The sequence below is a fragment of the Podarcis pityusensis genome (assembly GCF_964106645.2).
Source record: "Podarcis pityusensis genome assembly, chromosome: 3".
NCBI lineage: Eukaryota > Metazoa > Chordata > Lepidosauria > Squamata > Lacertidae > Podarcis > Podarcis pityusensis.
In genome coordinates, this window is record NC_138026.1 from 53,612,851 (window position 1) to 53,630,933 (window position 18,083).

The window sequence follows — 18,083 nt, forward strand, 5'->3', positions numbered from 1 at the left end:
GAACAAGAGGGAGATAGACTGAAATTGCAGAGCTTTGAGAAACTAAAAAACAAAGTGCGAGATTGGCTTCATTATTATCAGATAATGGAGGCATACAATTTGGATAAGAAAATAGGCTTCCAGGTGGAAAAATCAAAATTAGAAACAGAACTGTTAGAACCCAAAACTAAGATTTTGTCAAAGATATATAACTTGCTGTTGAAATGGAATACTCAGGATGAAACGGTTAAATCTGCTATGATTAAGTGGGCACAAGATGTTGGACATAACATAATGATGGCTGACTAGGAACAGTTATGGACCACAGGTATGAAGTTTATGGCATGTAATGCCTTAAGAGAGAATATTATGAAAATGATATACAGGTGGTACATGACACCAGTCAAGCTTGCAAAAATCTATCACTTGCCCGATAATAAATGTTGGAAATGTAAAGAGACTGAAGGTACATTCTTTCACCTTTGGTGGACCTGCCCAAGGATTAAGGCTTTCTGGGAGATGATCTATAATGAAATGAAAAAGGTATATAAATATACCTTCTTGAAGAAACCAGAGGCCTTTCTCCTGGGCGTGGTCGGCCAACTGGTGCCAAAGAAGGACAGAATTTTCTTTATGTATGCCACAACAGCAGCAAGAATACTTATCGCAAAGTATTGGAAGACACAAGATTTACCCACTCTGGAAGAATGGCAGATGAAGGTGATGGACTATATGGAACTGGCGGAAATGACTGGCAGAATCCGAGACCAGGGAGAAGAGTCGGTGGAAGAAGATTGGAAGAAATTTAAAGACTATTTACAGAAATATTGCAAAATTAATGAATGTTAGAATGATGTCAGAATGAAATTAAGTGGTTTTAGCAGCAATGTTATAAAGGTGTATGTACAAATGGATTGTTAACAGATGAGAATCTAAAGTTATAATATGTTAAGTTAAAGGATTAAGATAAAAACAAAGAGGGAAAGGAATTGCTGAATTAACTAATAGAACTGGAATACAAAAAAGGGAGGTGTGAGGAAGTCAGGGAAGTAAGGAAATGAAATGTAAGTTATGGAAAGATCGATGTGTTGTTGTTTTTTTAAGTGTTTTCTATCTTTTTTCTGTATTTTGTATTTTGTATTTTTTCCTTTTTTATTTCTTTTTCTTTTTCTTTTCTTTTTAGCTATGTAATTTTTTCTTTGAAACTTTAATAAATATCATTTTTTTTAAAAAAAAGGACTTCCCTCAGCTCCCCTCTTTGATTTCTTTGCACAAATTGTTCTCTGCATGTTACAAATTTGTACATATCCTTCCCTTATCTATCATGTGTTCAACTAATAAATTTGTGCTTGTTTATTCAAAACCTTCCAAGGAGTCCAGATTATTTTGTTGTCTTTTTATAGCTATCCCCCGCACTCTTGCTTCACCCCACTGGCCCCTGTGCACCCCATGATACCCACTTTTCTTTCTCTGTGCCTTATCTCTCGGGTTGCGCACACACACTGTGCATTTGAAACATGCACCCCTGGGAATTATACTGGGAATTATAGTTTGCCTCTGACAGAGCCACAGGTCCCAGCATGCTTAACAAACTACAGTTCCCAGGATTCTTTGGGGGGGGTTAAATATATGCTTTGTTTGCAGCCTTGGTTCCACCCCCTTTTTTCCTTTAATCTCTTATTTTGCTCTTGTCTTCATCCTTATATCCATTTCTTTTCATTGAATGAAAAGAAGGCTGAGAGAGCTTTGAGTTTGGTTGAGGGGACTCAGGAGGAAGGAAAGGCTTGTATTTAAAAGTTTGGGATTCTGCATGGAACTGAGAAGCCATGATGGCTTAAGGGTTTTTTCAAAGGTCCTGGCAATTTCATGACAACTGGAGACAATGTCATGCGCTGCATTTTGTGTGCCTCGGGGCTCGTCCCCCTGGTGCTATTGGCAATAAGGGCTGGGCTGGCACGGTGGGCTCCATCCACCGTCTGTGCCCTGTCTCCTGGTGCTGGTGTGCCCACCCCAAGCACCAGCAATCTATGCTCCGCCGCTGCCTCAGACCGACAGTCTGAAAAAAATATAACACATGAGGGGAAAGGGGATTTGAGGGATGAGAGGACAACAAGCTCAGGCACCAGTTCTTAAAGTTATAAGAGCAGCGGGCAATATCCAGAGCTGGAGGCCAAGGCAATTCCAGCCACTAGTTCTTCTGCAAGATGGCTGGCTTGGTGATGACGATGTTTGTGGTGGCTCTAAATAGAAGGCAGGGGTGGAATATGTTTGCATGTGTGGAACTGCCATGCCTTTCCTGGTAGGCGGTGGGGGCAGAAGCCCCCATCGCCTATCAGGAACCGGATCCTACCCTGCATCCTGATATGGCAAATGGGGATGCAGGCTGGGACTTGGGCTGTGCCATAGGGTGGAGCAGGTAGGCTTCCCTCGGATCCAGCCCTTGTCCATTTAAGCAGCCCGCACCTCTGATTGTTGGTGTCTTATTTATATGGGTTGGGGTATGGTGAGCCTGACGCCTGGTCGTGCAAGTGTGCTGCTAAACGACCACTACATCTGTACTCTACGAACTTTTCACAACTCAAGCAGATCCTGCAGAATAAAAAGGATTTGTGGGGAATCAAGAACTGCCTATACGCCATTTTCTATCTTAACTCTTACAACAACATCACTTGGACAAAGTGATTGCTGAATGCATTCATTCTTCAACAGGTTTATGTTTTTCACATGAGTTTCCATTATCATGCTCCTTTGCCTTAGGCAGATAAGCAGAGCTTCTCAACAAAGACTCAATGATAATATTAAAAAATGGATTTTCCATGGATTGTTTGAAGTGCTGAACATTGCTGCTAGGGACTGGAGACCCATTGTAACATTTGGTTGCTGGACCCAACTTGTATACTCATTGTTCAGCCAATGTAGAGTTTGCGTGCATGGGCGCTAGTAATAATTTTTGTTCCAGCTTTTATTGCTAGAGGAGGAGGAAGCTGGAGCAAAGGGGAAAAGGCAGAAGCAGTGTAACCAGATAAACCATTCAGCCATGATCATTCCTACCAGTGAGCAGATGCCATCTTCTGTGATTACACTGCTTAGAACCCACTGATCCCCATCTACAGTTAACCATACCTCAGCTTTGCACTTATACAGGTACAGTCCTAAAGCTAAGCAAAAATGAATCCCTAGTAGATGGACACAATCACACACAAAGTTTACACACACACACAGTTTAATCAAATTGTCTTTTTAAATGCTTTCTCTTACTGCAAAAGAATTCCAAACACATAAGATTATTCATCACATCAAATTATTGTTGTTTCCATAAATAACAGCCAATTATGTACCAATTATAGCTACTGTTTATTCTGTCAACTTCCATTTCCAATGTGAAGGCCCAAGGATTTCCTTATCTAAATCTTATAATTCTATTTAAAGCAAGCAAGCTTGCTGCCACAAGCCAAGACAGGTTTTCCAGCTCTTACCAGTTGCTAAGTAAAAAGAACCCTGCCCAAGCATAATTGTCTTGCAAGTTCTGAAAACTGTGACTTATATTACCGCCATCATGTAGAACTTAGTTCACAGACTGGAAAAGGTGCGCCGAAGTCTGGGAGCTTCCAGATGCATGTTGACTATTGCTCCTCATGCATGCAAGCTTTTGGTTGGCATCTAAGTGCCACTCCCCAAGTTTCCCCATTTAATCCGGATTTACCCTATCCATGGAAAATCTATTTTTTATATTATCATTAAGCCCTTGTTGGAAGCACTGCTTATCTGTAGTTATAGGCAGTTCTTGATTCCTCCCCAAATCCTTTTTATTCTGCAGGATCTGCTTGAGTTGTGAAAAGTTTGTAGAGTACAGATGTCGTGGTCATTTAGCAGCACACTTGCAGGACCAAGAATCAGGCTCACCATACCCCAATCCATATAAATAAGAGACCAACAAGACTGGTTTTGGGTCAAAACAGGCCACAACTTTATTGAATACAGATGAAAGAGGGTTGGCTTGGGCATGGGGCAATCTAACTACTTCCAGCCTGCCCACCCACCAGCTGGAAGTGATGCGTGGTCAATCCAGGCAGGGGTTCCTAAGACTTACATCCAATAGGGTGACCCCTGCAGGGACCGCTGTCTGGGAGACTGCCTTCGGCCCTGGCCCCACCTGGGCACTCAGACATGGCCACTCCCCCCAGATCCCTTTAACGGGATACCCCAGCGTTTGGAGGGACAGGCAGAGACTACAACCTCCCCTCCATCCAAAACAAAGGATTGCCCCAATGCCCAACCTGTTGTGATGACTGCTATGAGGTAGGCAAAACCACCAGGTTGGTGCCAATCAGCCCAGTGGGCAAATTCCTACCCAGCCCCAATAAAGAACGGTGACCACTGTAGCCACAGCAAAGTCACTGACTATCAGCTTAAACCGAGGGTGGGTGGGCAGGGAAAAATGGCAAGGGAACGAACAGTCAGGGCCCCAGGTTCAGGCTGCTTAAATGGACAAGGGATGGATCCGAGGGAATCCTACCTGTTTCATCGGCTCCACCCCATGGCACAGCCCAAGTCCCAGCCTGCATCCCCATTTGCCATATCAGGATGCAGTCTAGGATCTGGTTCCTGATAGATGATGGGGGTTTGTAGTTCCACACATCCAAACATATTCTACCCCGCCTTCTATTTAGAGCCACCACAAACATTGTCATCGCCAAGCCAGCTGTCTTGCAGAAGAACTAGGTGGCTGGAATTGCCTTGTCCTCCAGCTCTGGATACTGCCCGCTGCTCCAAGTCATGTAACTTGTCCATAACAAACCTGCTGCCCTCAGATTTCATGGAAGATATTATCTTACTCCCTGTATTGTAGTAAGATTCAACTCTCAGTTCAGTTGGCTTCTCTGCATGAAATGTGGGAAGGCAGAAATGCTGCCTTGCCCTTCACCTCAGGTAGAAAGAAGTCCTAGGCCAGGCCAGGCCTGTTTCTTTGTGATTCCTGCTTCCCAGCTTCCCAGACCCTGGAAGAACATCAGCTGAGAGGCTGTGTGCAGGAGAATTGGGAGGGAAATGAGTTTTTGCTTGTCATGAGGTGTTCTGGACTGGCCCAGCCCTTGAGTGGGGTGCAGGATGATATTCACCCTTCTTTGTGTGATAACTCAGAACTCGGGGAATGTGAACAGCCTTGAAGAAAAGGGAGGCTGTGACACACATGCATGAGGAGTCTTGCTTTGTGGGGACTTAATGCAGAAATACATCAAACTCTGTATACATCAGGATCCGTTGGATATGAAGAAACCTCTGCTTTGTTTTGACTTCCAAACAGATTGCCATGGGGCCACCAGTTTTGCTATTAGAAAGAATGATGATTTTATCGGATTTTCATCCTACCGTGACTTCAAAGAGGTTCCAGCAGTGCATCTGCATAGTAACCCTTTAAAATAATTTAAGCCAGAGCTTAGCTTTCTTCTGAAGTGACAGTGTGTTTCATGGCTTATTTCAAGTGACAAAGTATTTCAAATTATCAGATTTATTTCATGGCTGAGCAGATATATGAGCCAAAGTTTCTGCAGTTGAAGTCCTATATTAGATTCCCTCCTCCACTTTTTCCTCCTCTTTTTAAAAAACTTTTTTTCAATGGCATCTGAATATAGATCAGCAGAAAATACTGTTGCAATACTGAAATAATGAGAGCTCCTGCCAGTGCGGCAGCTCACCAGTGTCACAAAATCTCCTATGTTACTCACTTCCCTCTTCCTCTGTATTGACAGTATCTGGTTTGTGTGCTTGATCACATGAAGCAGCATTTAGTGCCCTGATTTGCTGCGATGATAACTTTTGAAAGAGCTAGCTCAGGCAGCCAAAGCACATGATAAGGGCTTGTGAGTTGACACCCCATATGTGTTCCACAGGGCAGGCGCCACTACTGAGAAGGCCCCTTCTGGTTCCCTGCACCTTTGCTTCTCGTAGTGAGGGAACTGCCAGAAGGCCCTGGGGGCTGGACCTCAGTGTCCCGCGTGATCAAGGGGTGGGGGCGCTCCTTCAGGTATACTAGTGTCTATTCCAATTGGCAAGTGCTCTCCTAGGTCTTCATAGATATCTTTGCCAGTCCTGCTTCCCACGACCATTTTCTAGCAGGGACTGAATTTGGGACCTTACCTTATGCAAGGGCAGCATGTACATACACTGCCATGAGGAATATCAGACCCAGGGGCTGAATGCAGCCATTCAGGTGTCACTATTTGGCACTTAGGGTTATTTCCAGGGTTATTTCCCATCTCCCTGGGAAATCAGAAGCCATCCAGTCAAGGATGAGGTGCCTTAAGATCTATGTTCTTTTGCCCCATGTGGATTTTCTACATTGGAAGGGAAAAGTACAAATATTTGATGGGCCAAAGATACAGAAGCAGGTTTTCAGTTTTGTCTGAAGATGGTGGATGTAGCAGACCTCACAGACTGATTTCCAATTCAAGGAACATCATTTCGCTGGGTTCATTCTGCAACTTGAAGCTTTGCCATCTGCTCTTCTGATCACATTATGGCTTCCGTCTTTTCACACTCTCGGCTGTTTACATCAATTCTTACTGCTGTTTCTGGGAATCCAATTTTCGTTTGGTTCCCAGCCATAGGAGAAAACAGCAATGCAGCAGACCTGTAAGGAAGAGTCCAAACATGTTCTAACTTAAGATGCAATGATAAGTGGCAGAGAGCAGGAAATGTGAGTCAGTTGTGCATCTTACCCTTTTTGTCAGCTTCAGAACAGCTCCAAACTTCTTGAGTTGAATGAAATAATGTAATACTGGCCATGGAAAACCATATTGTGTTTTGCATACATAATATTTTTGTGTGTGGTTGTTTTTTTTTAGATATATAAACTAGATGTTGGATTACTATGTGTTCAGGCCATCAGTACATCAGTCAGTGAAGGAAAGAAAACACAAAGCAGAGAGCAAACGTTGTCAGAGCACACTCTTGATGTAATGGTCAGGCTTTGAAAAGGGTAAGGAGGTGAAAGACAGTCCTCTGAAATTTTAGCAATAAGCAGGGAGGGAGAAGAAGACTGTGCTCCTCCTCTCTCCTGCTTGGTGCTGCCTCCCTGCTCCTCCTCTCCTTGCCTGCCACCACTCCCATTTTTTCTTTTCCTATTTCTCCACACCCACACTAGTGGCACCCTCTCTCCTTCTCCCTGCCTCACTCTGAGAAAAGGCCTAGGCTAGGGGACTATTCCTCAAAGCGAGGCATTCTGAGGGAGCTGCTCAGGACTCTGCAGGACACAGCAGTAGCTAGAACTTCCGGTTAAACCTCACTTTAAAATTACCTTAATTTTAAAATCTAAGTTGAAACAGAACTTCTAGCCACCATGACACAGGTGCAGGCACTTTCCTGGCCACCATGACCAAAATGCCCCATTCCAGGCCCCCCACTCCCCATAGTTCATTCTCAGACCAAGGCAAGGTAGACAGGAGCCCCCATGTTGTTGTACTGGGGTGTGTTTTTTAATCATCGACTACTGGATCAGAATCAATTTATACTGGAAAGAACTTTGCTGATCTGCCAAAGGCAGGTCACCAAACTCCTTTCAGAGTTATACTATATATCAGGTACAGGCAAACTCGGCCCTCCAGATGTTTTGGGACTACAATTCCCACCATCCCTGACCACTGGTCCTGTTAGCTAGGGATGATGGGAGTTGCAGTCACAAAACATCTGGAGGGCCGAGTTTGCCTATGCCTGCTATATATCATATACATGGCATTGCATAACACCATGTCTTTGCTGTATTTTTAAATCCCCTTCTCTGGTTTAGGGCATGTTTTACCTAATGCAATATCCTTGAGACACATTTCTCCAGACCCTACAAACAATTAGGCAATCAAGTGTTTCCCACAGCTCATTCTTTAGAGTGCTATGGGTGGGGTTTTTTTTATTATTGACTGGAGCTAATGTATATCTTTCTTCAATTCTAACTGACAGGAGAAACAATGACTCAGATGTCATCAGTTCATTGGGTTCTTGTATGTCACATGGAGTACTTCTATGAGGAGAAATGCAACTTATAAACTATACTCCTTTTACATGTCATAAATCCATCCCTGGAAATAAGGGCTCGATGGATTCTGAGCCAGTTTTGTGACACTAAGAACGAGCAACCCTGCTAGCTATGGTTGCTTCCAGATGACCTACTTCCTGAGCATTAATCCCAAATTATATGCATAAAGTTTGTGCAGAGGCTAGACAATAAGAGCTGAGTCAGGCTCATGGCCCATTTAGTCAAGCATCCTGGTCTTACAGTGGCCAACCAAATGCCTCTGGGAAGCCTGCAAGATGGACATGAGCTCAAGAACACTTTGCCCACCTGTGATTCTCAGCAACAGGTATTCAGAGGTGTGATGCAAGAGTACCAAATCACCTTTAATTTTGCTATTATTATTATTATTATTATTATTGTTGTTGTTGTTGTTGTTAATTCCCCAGCCACTCTGGGTGGCTCCCAACAAAATATTAAAAACACAATAAAACGTCAAACATTAAAAACTTCCCCAAACAGGGCTACCAAAATGGAGGTGCGGGGACAGAACCAGTCATATAACCCTCTTGTCTATTGGGAAACAATTTTTTTGTTGCATTGACACCTGCAGTTGTTCTAACCTAATTTTGATGTGTTGATTTCATATCTGAAGTTGGTTTTGTTCTGTAAGCTCTAGGGTTTTTTGCAATTCATGTTTTTCACTTTTCACCATAATCTTTGTTTTTCACAATGCAAGAATTCAATATTTTATTAAACACACAGCCAAAGTAGTACAATATGAGTATAAATGTAAGTGACTTATATAGCATTGAACATGACATGTATATCATTGAAAATGACATGTATATCTATGTACAGTTGGAGATATGCAAAAAAATGTATTTCCTTGGGATACACAGTATACTGGGGAACAATTTTTTTTTCATTTTCTTTTGCATGCCGATATGTCGGCAAAAGTCAGAAATTGCAAGATAACTATAGTATGTACCGTACACAAAAATCGATTTCAGATTTGAAATCAGCATTGAAAGAACATATAAGAACAGTTGAAAAACCCCATGCAACAGAAAATGGGGGAAAAAAATTGTTCCCCAGTGTTACATATGTACCATCTTGCTTGTCTTTTCAGCCTCTGCTGAAGACTTTCCTCTTTCAACAAGCCTTCTGAGATTTTTCTTAGTTGGCATCACTTTTGTTGTCACTAGAATTGTTATTAAGGTGTTTTAATTATTTTTTTTTATCACTCTAATGAGAGGGTGAGCAGGATATACATAAATAAGCACATGCAGGCAGTTTAGCACAATCAGCTGGCAATTGTGGACACCACTTTCTATTGGCATCTAATCCATCTTGGGAAATTGCTAGATTCTGTGCCACAGCAGTTTCCTACTGGAAATGAATTCTATAGTTCAGCTTTCCTCAAGCTCAGTGCAGCTACTGGAAACACTGTGGTTTCCCCATTTCAGGAAGAATTTGCTGATTTGGAGGCTCTAAGTGAGGCTCTTTTCTATTTCCCCCCTCCCATTCCCATTTATCACAAAGTATTTTTTACTCATCTATCATTTCTTTTCCAATTCTTCTTTCAAGCTCTTCTTTCATTTGCAGGTATGAGATTGAATCACACTAAAAAAAATAGGTAGCTGTTGAGAATTGTCATACCAGAAGACCTTTAATTAGGTTGACCCAAATGTGAAAGAACTGAACTTTAAAATGTGTGCAGAAGTGCGAATTTAAATGAGTGGGATTTTCTGAATCTTGCTCATCAAGCAGCAGAGCCTGGCCCACTGTGGTCAATAGGGCACTGCCCCACCAACCTCAATCTGCCATCAGCCAGCTCCTACCTGTGTGCCTTTTTGCAACCGGTCAAGGAGTGACTCTGCCTGCCATTGAATCTGCTTCACCTGCTTTTGGCCTTCCTGTCTTCTGCCCTACCAATCCCAAAATGCAACAGCCACCACTATTAAAAAGTCACACCCAGTAAAATCCCCCACCATTCCAAGACGTCTCCTTGTGAAAAATAATAATCCCTGTTGTTTTTTCCCCACTCAGTCACACTGGCTTTAAAAAAATGGCATCTCTCTGCTCTGTAGACCCATAAAACCATGAAAGAAAATCCCCTATAGAGGTCCTCCTGAGAACATTTTCAAACAGGAGCCAAGGAAACAGAAACACTGAAGGATCTTCATAACTATTCAGGATTCTGATTTCTCTGAGCTGTTAGGAAAAGCAGTTGTCCATTGCAAACGCACCACCTCACATAGTCTGTTGAACAGAAAAACATAGCAAAAGGTTCTGTAGTGTTTGCAAAACACTTCCTAGACAGGGCAGGTGGTGTTTTAGAAAGTTTTGCAGAGTTCAGATGAAATGAACAGACAAGCTGAAGCTGGTTTTTGCTAAAGCACTAGCATAACAAATTTAAGTGTGTAGAGGAAAGGGGAAAGGGGGGCAGGGATGTATGCAAATATCTCTCCCCCTTCCCCCATGTGCGCAACAGCTTCTTTGTCACATTTAACTTGAACTTACATTTTTATCATACACTCCAAAAATGATAGACTTTGGTTTAATTGCTGCAAAGTTGTATCAACGTACCATAGTATTCTCCAGGGTGTTTTATGAAAAAATAGCGCCATCTAGGGTAACTAATGCCTTATCTTTTTATATGATATTGGATTTGGGAATCCAAATATCAGCAAGATCCATTTAGGAAATGCGCCTTGTAATACCAACCATTGCTAATCCAGGAAAAATTAGGCACCAGCTATACCAATTTTCCTTGACGTTAACATAATAATCAGAAATCTGTATCTAATGTTTGATGCATTGTGTCTAAAGTGTCTGAAGGAATTTCCACTTAAAAACAAATAACGAAAAGTATTTTTGGTTGCTTTCTTTTGATTCTGATTCCGAACTTTTCCCCAATGTCATGAAGCTTGTGAGTTCTCTAACTGGCTTTTAATAAAGCTGAGCAAAATATTCACTGAAAAGCTGAACTGGTTCTTATATGTCTAGTAAGTGTTTTGAACCTGTCTTTTGTAGGGGTTTTATAAATATGCATATAGTTCTATATGGGAAAGGAGTACGGCAAGGCTGTATATTGTCTCCCTGCTTATTTAAACTTATATGCAGAATTCATCATGCGAAAGGCTGGGCTGGATGAATCCCAAGCCGGAATTAAGATTGCCGGAAGAAATATCAACAACCTCAGATATGCAGATGACACAACCTTGATGGCAGAAAGTGAGGAGGAATTAAAGAACCTTTTAATGAGGGTGAAAGAGGAGAGCGCAAAATATGGTCTGAAGCTCAACATCAAAAATACGAAGATCATGGCCACTGGGCCCATCACCTCCTGGCAAATAGAAGGGGAAGAAATGTAGGCAGTGAGAGATTTTACTTTCTTGGGCTCCATGATCACTGCAGATGGTGACAGCAGTCACGAAATTAAAAGACGCCTTCTCCTTGGGAGAAAGGCGATGGCAAACCTAGACAGCATCTTAAAAAGCAGAGACATCACCTTGCCAACAAAGGTCCATATAGTTAAAGCCATGGTTTTCCCGGTAGTGATGTATGGAAATGAGAGCTGGACCATAAAGAAGGCTGATCGCCGAAGAATTGATGCTTTTGAATTATGGTGCTGGAGGAGACTCTTGAGAGTCCCATGGACTGCAAGAAGATCAAACGCATCCATTCTTAAGGAAATTAGCCCTGAGTGCTCACTGGAAGGACAGATCGTGAAGCTGAGGCTCCAATACTTTGGCCACCTCATGAGAGGAGAAGACTCCCTGGAAAAGACCCTTATGTTGGGAAAGATTGAGGGCACAAGGAGAAGGGGACGACAGAGGACGAGATGGTTGGACAGTGTTCTCGAAGCTACAAACATGAGTCTGACCAAACTGCGGGAGGCAGTGGAAGACAGGAGTGCCTGGCGTGCTCTGGTCCATGGGGTCACGAAGAGTCGGACACGACTAAACGACTAAACAACAACAATAGTTATATATAAACGTACTGTCAAAATAAGTAAATACCACAAAGGCATATGTATTCAGCTTCTATATATACTATTGTTCCAAAAAATCAAAACTAAATTTGTTGTGTTTTTTATGACTCACAGGACAGCGGGAATCTGCTCATAAGTGCAGATTCTGGATCAGGCCTTTATTAACAGATCTCATTTCCTTCAGGAACCATAAAAATTGTTCCCTTGGAGAGAGAAGTAAACAGAAACAGCATTGAACATTGCCATCTACTGGTGATATTTTCCTTCAAAATCAATAGCACAATGAACCCAATGCAGGTGTACTCAGAAATAAATCCCATTAATCTCAATGAGAATCCCTGTTAAGTATGCTTCGGCTTGCAGCCTGAATAACCCACTGCCATTAATAGAATGTATTTTCAAAGTAACATGGTAGCCTGCTGACTTTTGCAGGGAGTAAAATAGCAGGGGAGGAAGGGGCAGAGTTGGAGAGAGTTCCTATAGGCAAAGGACACTGCCTACCCTTGTGGACATGAAGAAGGAGCAGAGAAATGCCTAAAGTTGAACCACATTATCACCACCCAATGGATCATGTTACCGGCATCTTCTTGTTGAGCCCAGTTCCTTTTTCTCAATTAACACTCATTGGGATACTGAACCAGTACTCACATCAGGATGGATTTAAAAGAAGAGTAGGCAAATTAAGGGGGAATAAGGCTCTCATTAGGGACGTGGGTGGCGCTGTGGGTTAAACCACAGAGCCTAGGACTTGCCAATCAGAAGGTCGGTGGTTCGAATCCCCGCGATGGGTTGAGCTCCCGTTGCTTGGTCGCTGCTCCTGCCAACCTAGCAGTTCGAAAGCATGTCAAAGTGCAAGTAGATAAATAGGTACCACTCTGGCAGGAAGGTAAACGGCATTTCTGTGTGCTGCTCTGGTTCGCCAGAAGCGGCTTAGTCATGCTGGCCACAGGACCCGGAAGCTGTACGCCGGCTCCCTCGGCCAATAAAGCGAAATGAGCGCCGCAACCCCAGAGTCAGCCATGACTGGACCTAATGGTCAGGGGTCCCTTTACCTTTAAGGCTCTCATTTGCTACTAGCCATAATGGCTATGTTCTCCTTTCACTGCCAGAGGCAGTATGCCTTTGAATGTCAGTTGCTTGGAGTTGGCCACTGTGAGGACAGGATTATGGGCTAGATGGACTACTAGCCTGATCCAGTAGGGTTCTTCTTGTATTCTGGTGTTGGGAAAGACTTTGGGGACATCCAGGTTCACATTCACCAGGTTGAGCAGAAATGCCACCAAATGCAGCAAGGCTGGATTGCCACATTTTGAAGTTAGTGGAGTAACACATCTAAAAATCCCCACCCCACCCCCATAATAGCATTGCTCAGAGTCAAAAATACTGGGGAGGGGGGGCTGGGTTCAGAGTTAACAAGGAGAATAGGGGAAGGAATAAAAAAAGATTTCTTGCCTTTCTCTTTGACTCCCCACTTCCTTGTGGGTGGCCACTGATATCATCTTTATCAAAGCCCCTAACATGATCAGATCCAGTGCTTATTAACATATGTCAGAAAGAAGTGCATAGGAGGAAAGGCAGAAAAAGCATATGGTGCCTGCTTTTGTTCTCACAAGAGAGTTATATTTTGCTGCCCTGTGGGGGCAAATCCTGGCAACTTGTTATATTTGGCATTTTGTGAGTGATATGATTAATGTATTTTTTATGTTACTTAGAAGGTGTGATGAGAGAGTTCTGACCTCTCCCTGCACCCTGGCATCTCCTGGAAGACCAATTAACAGGGTGTAATAGAATGTCTTGGATCATTCATTGTCTAGCTCCTTCCCTTTGACCTTACCATCTTGGGTGACCCTGCTGGGAGTACGAGATTCCCTACAGCTTCACTGGCTTCATTATTATCAAATAATGGAGGTATTTAAATTGGACAGGAAAATTGGCTTCCAGGTGGAAAGATCCAAATTAGAAACAGAATTGTTAGAACCCAATACTAAGAATTTGTCAAGAATGTATAACTTGCTGCTGAAATGGAATACTCAAGATGAAACGGTAAAATCGGCTATGATTAAATGGGCACAGGACGTTGGTCATAACATTATGTTTGCTGACTGGGAACAGTTATGGACCACAGGTATGAAATTTACGGCATGTAATGCCTTAAGAGAGAATATTATGAAAATGATATACAGGTGGTACATAACCCCAGTCAAGCTTGCGAAAATCTATCACTTGCCCGATAACAAATGTTGGAAATGTAAAGAAATTGAAGGTACATTTTTTCACCTTTGGTGGACGTGCCCAAAGATTAAGGCTTTCTGGGAAATGATATATAATGAATTAAAAAAGGTATTTAAGTATACCTTCCCTAAGAAACCAGAGGCCTTTCTCCTGGGCATAGTGGGCCAAATGGTGTTAAAAAAGGATAGAACTTTCTTTATGTATGCAACAACAGCAGCAAGAATACTCATCGCAAAGTATTGGAAGACACAAGAACTTCCCACGCTGGAGGAATGGCAGATGAAACTTATGGACTATATGGAATTGGCGGAAATGACTGGTAGAATCCGTGACCAGGGAGAAGAGTCGATGGAGGAAGACTGGAAGAAATTCAAAGACTATCTTCAGAAACACTGCAAAATTAAGGAATGTTAGAGTGATGTTGGACTGAAAATAAGTGGTTTCCAGCTGCACAGGTTAAAGTTAAAGACAGATTAAGATTAAAGATTAAGATTAAAGAAGTTTAAAGAAATGGAAATTTGATTTTAAAAGGGAATACTTTAAAGTTACAGGATATTAAGACTAAGGATTAGGTTTAAAAAAGTTGAAGTTATATATTTTAACATTTTATTAAATTAAAGATTGGGATTAAAAAAGTGGAAAAGAAACTGCTGGATAAATTATGTGGATTGGAATACAAAAGAGGGAGGTATGAGGAAGTCCAGAAAATAAGTAACTTAAAATTGGAAATGGAAAAGAGAGTTTGTTATTAATTGTTTTGTGTTTATATTGTTAAGTTTTGTATTGTTTTTTGTGTGTGTTGTTTTTCTTTTTTGTTTGTTTAAAACCTTAATAAAAAATTATTATAAAAAAAAAAGAGATTCCCTACAGCTTCGCTCACAAGGGTCATAGGAACGTGCAAGCCCACTCACTCCCACCCAGGAACCAATGTCCCCACTGTGGAAGGATGTGTGGGTTTAGAATTGGCCTCCACAGTCACTTACAGACTCATTGATAAAACCGTGTTTATGGAAGACAATCTTACTTGGCTATGAGTGATCACCAAAGATTAGAATGTATTAGAGTGTTGGCTCAGAACCTAGGACACCACGGTTCGAATCCCCACTCATTCATGAAGCTCATTCCTGAAGAGCCAGGGTGGTGTAGTGGTTAAGAGTGGTAGACTCATAATCTGGTGAAGTGGGTTCGCATCTCCGCTCCTCCACATGCAGCTGCTGGGTGATCTTGTCTCTCAGCCCCACTCACCTCACAGAGTGTTTGTTGTGGGGGAGGAAGGGAAAGGAGAATGTTAGACACTTTGAGACTTCTTCAGGTAGTGATAAAGCGGGATATCAGTTGGACTTTACAGAAGCTTGGCAAAAAGTTCCAAGGCAAAGATGTGGAATGAAATACCAAAGGATCTTCTTCTTTCTTCTTCTTCTTCCTCCTGCTGCTGCTGTTTTGAATCTCCTTGGGGCAATCAGACTGTACCAGCTGCAGATGAATGAAACCATTTTTTAATTAATAAAATATATAGAACGTGATATTATAACCAATTTAAATGAACAATTTAAAAAGGCGGTTCTAGCTTCTGAACTTTCCCTAACTATCTGCATAAGTTACAGGTTACTGGAATTGTCCATCTCTCTTCCTACCCTCCTGGCAGGTGGACAGCAATGGAGTTTTATTAACAGGACTTGGCTAAGCATTTATAGTTCTTTTCCTGCAGGTCTTTCTTTTTGTGGTGAGTTTGTCTTCCCCACTGATTTGGGAGAGATTTTGTAGATGATCTGTGTGTCATACTAAGCACCTGTCTAAAAGATCACAATATACAGTGAGGGTGGGAAGCCTAAAGTCTGTGTGGACACCTGAGCCCACCTGTTCTCTGCAGGTGATCTAGCAAGGTGCAGCTGCACTCTCTGTGCAGCACCTCATGGTGGGGGGTAGTAATCCTTTGTTAATTATGCAGCTTCCCACACTGAGGGTAAAGAGGTGCATATTTGAATGTTATAATGTTCAAAGAGATGAAAATCTAGTACAGTGGTTCCTCAGGTTAAGAACCTAATTCGTTCCAGAGGTCTGTTCTTAACCTGAAACTGTTCTTAACCTGAGGTACCACTTTAGCTAATGGGGCCTCCTGCTGCCACCACGCCGCCGCCACGCAATTTCTGTTCTCATCCTGAAGCAAAGTTCTTAACCAGAGGCACTATTTTTGGGTTAGCAGAGTCTGTAACCTGAAGCGTCTGTAACCTGAAGCATCTGTAACCCGAGGTACCACTGTACTGGTTGGATTTCCAAAAGCAGGCAAATAGTTGTGGGTGGTGGGTTTTGCTTGTTGCTTTTAATATTGGGGGACATTGTATTTTAAAAATATGTCCCCCAGCAATGGACACTCTAGAGTGGACCATACAGTCCCCCCCCCCATTCTGAATTGGTAGTGAACATCACTGCAGGGCACCTGTCTACAAAGTGCCTGGGGATCACCTGTCTGCTCCCGGTATTTATCAAAGATCCAGCATCAACCGACCCACTTTAATTCATCAGAGGTCAGCATCCTTACTTTAGTTAGAACTGCCAACCCGGGAGCCTTGGCCCTTAGATCGCTCAGTCGGTAGAGCAAGAGCCTCTTAATCATGGGGCCGTGGGCCTCACGTTGGGCAAAAGATTCCTGCATTGCATGGTATTGAACTATATAACCCTCAGGGTCCCCTGCAACTCTATGAAATCGCGCCCTCTGGCTTGGAAGCCTGATCTTAGTGCCCAGATCTGTAGGAGGCGACCAGGGTGACTCCACTTTGCACGCGCTCAAAAGAACCGTTATCAGAACGTCCCTTCCTCTGGGGACGAGCCTTGGAGAGCAAACGAGAGCTGTATCTGAGCAAAGAAGAGTTGCTGCAGGGGCACCTGCCCATGGCTTAAAAGGAAAAGGGAAAGAGGTCGCGAATCTGACGTGGGGCAGAGTGCGTGACAATGGGTGGGCAGGGCTTTCCTTTCTCCCCGGCCTGGCGGTGCTGAAGGGGGAGAGCGGTTTGTTCTCGACGGCCCTCCTCCTCCTCCTGTCCCCATAAAGGAGCTTGACTGGAGAGAGCCTTCACGTCTCATGCCCCTTCGGCTCCGCCTGTGCCAACCTGACCAGCACTTGCTCCGTTCCAGATCGCGCACCTGTCCTTCGCCACCCCGCCTTGGGGCCACAGTGGGGTTTGGTGGCCGCCTTCCCGCGTGCTCTCCAGCCCCTCTGCGCCCCCGACCTCTCATGGACGGGGCGGGCGCCGCGCCCTGAGGATGGAGAAACTGGCGAAGTTCCCGTCCCGGGGCGCCTTTGCGCCGGGCCAGCCGCAGCCTCCGCAGCAGGCGGACGACGACGAAGAGGACGAAGAGGAGGACGAGGACTGCTACGCCGAGCTGCTGGCCCAAGGCTTGCTGGACGAGGCGCCCCAGGCCGGCTCGCTTCCCGGAGGACGGCGCCGCGGGGCCCACGAGCCGGGGCTCCGCGCGGGGATCAAGACAGGTGAGGGGGCAGCTGCACGCCGGCCAGCGGGAAGGGGCAGCCCAGAGAGAGGGGGTCACAATCCCTCAGGGCCGGTGGGGGCAGCCTCGGATCCGGGAGCCCTTCCTCGTGTGTTCCTGCTGGGTTGGGATCAATGCCGTTGCGCACTCTGCACCAGCCCCGGGGATTTGTCACCACCCCGTGCTCCCGTTTGTATGCCTTTGGCACTGGGAGCAGAGACCAGGATGGAGGATGCTCGGGTTTAAACTCCTTGTCTTCCCCTCCCGCCCACGGATGCGGAGGGAACGTCTTTCCAAATAATTGCAGTGGAAAGAGATGCCACGGAGCCAATGCCGAGTTTTTCTCGTTACCATTGCATTCCAAGTACGCAGTGAAAAGGATGC

The 18,083-nt window shown here is 43.9% G+C and overlaps 1 protein-coding gene across 2 annotated transcripts in view; it reads left to right on the forward strand.

The window, feature by feature from the left end:
- The first annotated feature begins 17,017 nt into the window (after nt 1-17,017).
- Nucleotides 17,018-18,083, forward strand: part of RFX6 (regulatory factor X6) — a 30,097-nt gene continuing 29,031 nt past the window's right edge. For both annotated transcript variants that reach the window (XM_080999562.1, XM_080999563.1), the window contains exon 1: nt 17,018-17,700. In XM_080999562.1, coding sequence (XP_080855688.1) covers nt 17,475-17,700 — 226 coding nt within the window. In that variant the 5' untranslated portion in view covers nt 17,018-17,474. The remainder of the gene's footprint in view (nt 17,701-18,083) is intronic.